General features: G+C 34.3%; 1 protein-coding gene across 1 annotated transcript in view; it reads right to left on the bottom strand.

The window, feature by feature from the left end:
- Positions 1–4,206: 4,206 nt before the first annotated feature.
- Positions 4,207–8,348, bottom strand: part of LOC107725756 (lisH domain-containing protein C1711.05-like) — a 32,961-nt gene continuing 28,819 nt past the window's right edge. Inside the window, exons 18-22 of the mRNA XM_016535141.1 lie at positions 7,335–7,445; positions 6,610–6,627; positions 5,843–5,947; positions 5,687–5,750; positions 4,207–4,538 (exon numbers count right to left, since the gene is read on the bottom strand). Of these exons, the coding sequence (XP_016390627.1) occupies positions 4,207–4,538; positions 5,687–5,750; positions 5,843–5,947; positions 6,610–6,627; positions 7,335–7,445 (630 nt within the window). The remainder of the gene's footprint in view (positions 4,539–5,686; positions 5,751–5,842; positions 5,948–6,609; positions 6,628–7,334; positions 7,446–8,348) is intronic.

Raw genomic sequence — 8,348 nt, forward strand, 5'->3', positions numbered from 1 at the left:
AACAAACAAACAAATAAATACATAAATGCAATTAAAAAAAATGCACACACACACACACACACACACACACACACACACACACACACACACACAAACTTAGTATTGACAAAAATTTTCCAAACTATAACTAGCACTAATGTTAATGTGAACAATGACCTAAATACTTTTTTTTAGAATTAAAATAGGCTTTGACACAAACAGGATTAACCAACAAAACCAGTTTATGTTTAACCACTTCCCTCACCAGCTCAGTCTGGTCTTCTCACGTCAGTTTGGAGAGTTTTTTGGGTGTGTCTCATATGGGTGGTCCTGCTTTAGTACAATGCTTTTGTTAAAACGCTCAAAATGATGAGCCGTTTTTGCCCAAACGCAGGTGTATCTCTGATCATTCTTGATCTGTGACTCACTACAGGCTGTGGTTCCCAGAGTTGTGTTGGTACAGTGATTTATCTAGTGTAGATGCAGCCTTTAAAGGAACAGTTCACCCAAAAATGAAAATTTGTGGACAATGTTCATCCAAGAAGTAGATGAGTTTGTTTCTTCATCAGATAGGGGCCCACGGCTGTAACGGGAACCGTGGTCAGCGTGAAAGACAGCGCGTCATTTGCATTTGTTTTTAAACCTTGCTCGTTTAAACATTTAAGCGATTTTAAAGCATTCAAGCTCAAGAGGCAGTGAAAGAACTTAATTCAGAACACAGCATGTGAGCACTGAATTAAATTATTTCATCTTGTTGCTCAGTCTTGAAAGGATTAAATCACTTGAATGTTCAAATTGCTAAGACGTATTTGTCCGTTCATGAGCAAGCTCCGGTTGTTGTCAGAGACGAGGCTCTCTGTGCACAGTATGCACACAAAAACAGCACGCCAGTACTGAACTGAGTTCTTTTTTGTGTCATCTTGTGCTTTAATGGGCAAATACATACTAAATTAAGTCAAAATACCCGTCTTGGTGAGTATCCTCGAAAAATATCGGTTATGTTTTAAGTGAACATAAATAGTTGAGAAAGATGTTTATCATTATATTGGATCCATGAAGTGTGTCTTAAAGCGACCGCGCCTAATTTACTAGCGGCTGTCTGTGTCTTTAATGTTAATCCAAGAAGAAGAAAAAGAGAGAGAGAAAATGACTCACTGCTCCTTTGTATTTTTAACAAGGATTAGTCTAAATTTAATTTGTACAGTGAAGACTATGCAATGCTATTTTACATTAGTTTATTCATGTAACTGGACTCATATTTTAGTCATAAGCAACAGTTTGAAGTTAAAAACGTCTTAATGATGGGTTTGTTTCAGCTTTTGTCTTCTCCAGATGTTCACTGATGGACTGGAGTGCTGTGGATTATCACTTGAACGTTCAAATTGCTAAGACGTATTTGTCCGTTCATGAGCAAGCTCCGGTTGTTGTCAGAGACGAGGCTCTCTGTGCACAGTATGCACACAAAAACAGCACGCCAGTACTGAACTGAGTTCTTTTTTGTGTCATCTTGTGCTTTAATGGGCAAATACATACTAAATTAAGTCAAAATACCCGTCTTGGTGAGTATCCTCGAAAAATATCGGTTATGTTTTAAGTGAACATAAATAGTTGAGAAAGATGTTTATCATTATATTGGATCCATGAAGTGTGTCTTAAAGGGACCGCGCCTAATTTACTAGCTGCTGACGGTGTCCTTAATGTTAATCCAAGAAGAAGAAAAAGAGAGAGAGAGAGAGAGAGAGAAAATGACTCACTGCTCCTTTGTAGTTTTAACAAGGATTAGTCTAAATTTAATTTGTACAGTGAAGACTATGCAATGCTATTTTGCATTAGTTTATTCATGTAACTGGACTCATATTTTAGTCATAAGCAACGGTTTGAAGTTAAAAACGTCTTAATGCTGGATTTGTTTCAGCTTTTGTCTTCTCCAGATGTTCACTGATGGACTGGAGTGCTGTGGATTACTTGTGGATTATTGTGATGTTTTTATCAGCTGTTTGGACTCTCATTCTGACGGCACCCATTCACTGCAGAGCATCCACTGAGGAGCTTTTTTAACTTCAAACCATTGCTTCCAGCTAAATTACAGGTCCTCTATCCATAATATTGATTTCTCCAGTGAAACATACTGGAACTACTCATTTAACATTATAAATGATCGTTAGCTGTTTCAGTTTCATGTACTTATGTGTGATTAATGTGATAAATATTGAGTTTATAAAATGAATGCATTGTAAGTCACTGTGGATAAAAGTGTCTGCCAAATGCTTAAATGTTCAATAAGACAAGTGGACCCTGCTGAAATAAACACACATACCCCTGATTTTATTTATTGGAAGATATTTTAGTGTCATTTTGTGTTTCCAGAATCCTCCAGAAAGATCTCCCTGAGAGGAAGTAAATGAACTTCTCTAAAAACAGCCCCTGCCCGAGGCGCTTCAGGAAAGTATCTAGGTGTGGTTTTCATGCACGTCATTTGCTCCATAAACGCTCTCAGCTACTGATTATTCCAGCACATAAAGACACTCCTGTGAATCATTTTCAGATGAACTGCATTGGCATAAAAACATGAATGATTGATAATTGCAGTGATTATTAAGTAAACAACAATAAAAACTAATGTGGGTTAAATGATTAATAAAACATGTAATACAAAAAATATCTAAGGTTTAAAATATTGAGTCTTATTCAAGTAAAAATTGCAGGAAAAAGTAAAATGACTGCAGAAAAAAAAGCAACTAAAATTAACCCTATAAAGCCTGATATCTAAAAGATTGATTCCAGTATTTGAAATGAAACATTTTATTGACCTTTACATAAAAAGTACAAATAAACATTTTATAGGGTTAAAGGCTTTATAGGGTTAAATTAATATGCAACCAACCTCATAAACATGTATATTTAGGAGGATATATATATATTATTAAATACATTAAATATATATATTTAATGATTTTCAAACACATATTTTTGCTATTGCTATTTTGGAGGGTATTCATCACTTCTGATTTTTTTTCTTGTAATTCTGACTTTTTTCTCTCAATTCTGACAATTTCTCAAAATTCTTAGTTATCTCAATTCAGATTTTTTTCTCTCAAATCTGACTTTTTCTTGCAATTCTGAAATTTTTCTCACAATTTTGAGTTTTTATCTCGCAATTCTGACTATTTTTATTTTATGTCACAATTCTGACAATTTAGCAAAATTCTTAGTTATTATCTCGCAATTAAAAATTTTCTCTCAATTCTGACATTTTTCTCACAATTCAGAATTTTTTCTCACAATTCAGAATTTTTTCTTACAATTCAGATTTTTTTCTCACAATTCTGACTTTTTTCTCGCAATTCTGACATTTTTCTCGCAATTCAGACTTTTTTCTCGCAATTCTGACATTTTTCCTCGCAATTCTGACATTTTTCCTCGCAATTCTGACATTTTTCTTCGCAATTCTGACATTTATCTTCGCAATTCTGACATTTTTCTCTCAATTCCGACTATTTCTCAAAATTCTTAGTTTTCTCTCAGTTCTGACTTTTTCTTGCAATTCTGACATTTTCTCGCAATTTTGAGTTTTTATCTCACAATTCTGACTTTTTTTATGTCACAATTCTGACTATTTCGCAAAATTTTTTATCTCTCAACTCAAATTTTTCTCTCAATTCAGATTTTTCCCTTCGCAATTCTGATTTTCTTCTTGCAGAATTATCTTGCAACTCTGACATTTTTCTCACATTTCTGAATTTTTTATTATTGCAATTCTGAGTTCATATGTCCCAATTCTGACCTCTTAGTATTGAGAGAAAAAACTCAGAATTGTGAGATTGCACAAAAGTTGCAATTACCTTTATGTTTTTTTATTCCGTGGTTGAAACAAGCTTTCATGACTTTACAGTTTATAATCGTGCTCTTGCAAACTATTCTCACTCAAACTTTCAGGGAAAATATTTTAAAATAAAGACTGAAAGAGTTGTCAGAAGCTTAATGGTGACGGCGTTGATGTTGTAGTTAATTTATAGCCAACGTTTAGTTGTAATTAAGCTTTAAAATTCATAAAACTTGTTCATCTGTAAAGGTTTTCATGTAAGAATCATAAACTCTAGTTGGTCACAGAGCTTATTTTCTGCAATATTTTCTATTGCGTTTTTGTCAAGGGAACCCGTTTCAGCCTACAAAAGTAAGTCATCCCTGCAGCACTCTAATCCAAAAAATCATTTGTGTAAGTGTTTCTTAAGGTGTGGAATGTGAGGTGTATCTGCTGGTCGTGACTCTGTCCCTGTCCAGTGTGTTTCTCTGAGGATGACCCATCAGGCTCTCTATGGCGGTCAGAGGCCTGCGGGAGGCGCTGCTGCTCTCCGCTCGGCTCAGGGTTTCAGAAGGCAGGTGGGAGTAAAGTAGAGATGAAGAAATCTGAGAGCCATCAGTTCTAAAACTGTAATCGGTCGTGCCGAAACCCCCTGACTCTCCTTCAGTCTTCAGCGAGGTGTTTTCTCCATCCTTATCATCTGTTTTTGCTTTCTTCTGAAGAGGAATATAAGAATAAGAGAGGTTCAGTTTAACCGCTGTGAGAGAAATATACAAACATCTCAGGTTAATGAACAAACTCATCTGTTAGTGTGATATAAGCCACTGTAGACGTCAGTAAGGATAACTGAATTTCCTCAATATTTCAGAGAAAATAATCCCATCAAAATATTTCGGAACTATTTCGGTGGGGGGGTGGGGGGTTAGATTAAAATAAGCAAGTTTTGGATTAGTTCATACATGCTTGCCATCATCGTTTTCTGATCCTGAAGACTTTCCTGAGTCCTGGAATTCAGACGAAAGACACGATCATCAGAAAAAAGACAAAATATAAAATACAATAGATAAAATATATCTCGCACCATCAGATTCAGAACATCTCTGGATGAGAAGAGTTTAAAATTCACATACATTTTAAAAAGTTTGTAATAAATAAATACATATACATACATATGATAAACTTGTGGACACAAAAAAAAACTAAGAAACTAAAAAATAAAAAAAAATTATTAATTAAAATTTAAAATTAAATTGAAAACTGAAAATATAAAAATAAAACCCAAATTCAAAACACTCTGGATGAGACAGAATACCCCAGCGACTTAAGACTGCTTTTGTGCTCCAGGCTCACAAATAAGAATATATAGGAATTATATAAGAAATTATACAGACATTAAAAAAAAACTAATAAAAATGCAAAAACTTTAAAATTAAAATGAAAATACAAATATAAAAACTAATTCAAAATATTAATAACAACCATAGAAGCATCTCAATGACCCTAAAACAACACTGGTACAATCGCTTTATAAAAATAAAACCCAAATTCAAAACACTCTGGATGAGACAGAAGATGAGAAGCAGAATATTCAGACCAACATTTTTAAATCCTGAATTTAATTATATGTGACCCTGGAGCACAAAACCAGTCATAAGGGTCAATTTTGTGTAATAACAACCATAGAAGCATCTCAATGACCCTAAAACAACACTGGTACAATCGCTTCGTTCGTAATGACTTGCTTTAGAAAGCCAGCTCTTCACTAACCAGCAGCAATGCAGGTTAACCAGCTGTTAAACCAGGATTGCAGGTTTGAATGGAGGAAACTGAACATCACCTTTTTACTCTTCTCATCTTTCTTCTTCTTGTCTTTCTTCTTTTTCTTGTGCTTCTTGTCTTTCTCACTTTTCTTCTTCTTCTTCTTCTCGTCGCTGTCGGAGGATGAGGATGAGGAAGAGGAGCTGGACTCCTGAGGATGGAGGTCAAAAGGTCGAATACGTTCTGGATTCATGCATTTCTCATGAACTCAGTGTGAATATTTAATAAAGTGAGAGATTTTACCTTTTTCTTATGCTTCTTCTTCTTCTTCTTTTTCTTTTTCTTCTTCTTCTTATCATCGCTGTCAGAAGAAGACGAGGAGCTACTTGATGATGAAGAAGACGAATCCTTTGAGAAAAGAGAGCAGAGCAGTTATTCAGTGAAATCACGGTAAATCTTCATAAACCCATACAGAAATGTAATATATGACATACTGTATATTGAATGTATTAAGAGTGATATTGGCATATATGCCACCTATAAGGCAATATATAATTTCCACATGCATACATTCTCTGGGTAGATGAAGATATAAGTTTATAACATATATAAAATAGCAAATATTTTGCTAAATTTGTATATGTGCATATGTTAATAATATCTATATGATGATATTTTATATGTAGCAACCAACAATATATATTTTAATTATATATTTAATTTAACTTTATTAAAACATCATATATACAAAAATCTGTATGTTTATATATATGTTTTTGTAATACATTTTTTAAAACACGTCTATCTTTTATATTTATCAACAGATATTGATGGGTTTCTGGATGGATATACTGTACATGTACATGACATATATGTCCAAAACAAGTATGACACTTACACAAACATGCATATTTGTTTGGGCTAGATATATATGCATGTAAATATATGAAGTTCCACTTTCTAATAGGTTTCATACACGTTTTTACCTCATATGACATTATATTTCACATATGGAAATTTCATATATGTACATATACTGTATTACATTTAAGTATGGGAATCATTCTGACCTTTACCTTCTTCTTCTTCTTTTTCTTCTTCTTCTTCTTCTTCTTCTTCTTGTCATCCTCACTGTCAGATGATGATGATGAAGAGCTATTTGATGATGAAGATGAATCCTTAAGAAACAAGAAAAGAAAAGGCTTGTACTTCGGAGTGCTGCTGGGAAATTGTATGAAATGTGAGCAAAACAAACGGAAATAATAAAAATGAATGAATGAAATAAGCAAATAAATAAATAAACTGTTAATGACAAAACTAACTTTTTCACATGCAGCTGTGAAATTACAGTGAAACTACACTAACAATGCTTTTTCAAAGTTGCAGCCAAAACAAAGATGATTGGAATATGTTTTACAAGAAAATACTATTCGTTTTTAATTCAAAATTTTATATGTTATGGAATTGCTTTGTGAAATCTACCAGCAATTTGTGAAAAATGTTTCTACATCAATTTTTTTCCCCAGTGTACATAAGTGAATCTGACCTTCACTTTCTTCTTCTTCTTCTTCTGCTTTTTCTTCTTCTTCTTCTTCTTCTTCTTCTTGTCATCGTCACTGTCAGATGAAGATGATGATGATGATGATGAATCCTGAGGATTGAGAGATTAATCTGCATTTACATTCATTTTCTTAGCAAATGACATCTTAATTGTTGCAGAATAATCACAGACAAGAATGAATCCACAAACACATTCATTTAGGTTTCAGGCCAGGTAGCTCATTTCTATCATTACTTTCTTCTTCTTCTTCTTCTTCTTCTTCTTCTTCTTCTTCTTGTCATCGTCGCTGTCTGAGTCTGAGGAGGATGAGGAGCTGCTGTCGGATGATGAAGAAGAGCTGGAGTCCTGTTGGGAATAACAGCAGTGAATTCTACTTTCTACATACAAGATCATATTCTGAAATTATTTATTAAACCAATAAAAACGTCATGAAAATGTGTAATCTTTCACAAACTGTAATAACCATCACTCCATTCCAGTGTTATCTTGGTATCACTGAGATACGAGTTGTACTGTTTTTATTAATGTTTTGAATTGGTTTTCATTTTTATATGTTGTTTTCATTTTAATTTTAGTTATTTATAATTGTAATTTTATATTCAAGTTTACATTCAAGTGTTTTTGTCATTTTTATTAGTTTTTTTGTTTAAATATGTTTATTATTTCTGTCACGAATCCGGTCTATGAACTTCAATTCACTCACCACCAGAGGTCACCCTTCCATTACACTGACTCTCGCACTACACAAACTGTTGCATGTCGGACTACATATCCCATCATCCATTGCACTGATTGCACACAGCTGTAACCAATCACACATTCACTATATAACACACTCTCTCCCCTTTCAAACTGCAGAGTATTGTATAGCGTTTATCACTCTCATAGCGATAGCTACTCTATGGAGCCTGTCTAGTTTTTCCATAGCCTTATCTTAGTCTTGCCTTGTCTGTTTTCTCGTGTCCTGATCTTTGCGTGTATCTCGGATTCCCCCTCTCGTCTTGCCCTTTTCGAATACTGTTTGCCCCTGCCTGGACCTTTGCCTTGTACCTGGATTTATCTCTCTAGTCTCGCCCTGTTGATTCTGTTCGCCGATCGTAGACCCACACTAGCCCTAGGTTTATTCTTGTGTCTTGCCCTCTATATACCTGTTGCCATTGTCTGACCCTTGCCTGTTTCTGACCATGTCGGTTAATAAAGCTTCGCACTTGGATCTGCACGTCTCACGTCTCAGTCACTCCGTGACAG

Source organism: Sinocyclocheilus rhinocerous, unplaced genomic scaffold (assembly GCF_001515625.1).
Source record: "Sinocyclocheilus rhinocerous isolate Xijiao unplaced genomic scaffold, SAMN03320098_v1.1 scaffold215, whole genome shotgun sequence".
Lineage (NCBI taxonomy): Eukaryota > Metazoa > Chordata > Actinopteri > Cypriniformes > Cyprinidae > Sinocyclocheilus > Sinocyclocheilus rhinocerous.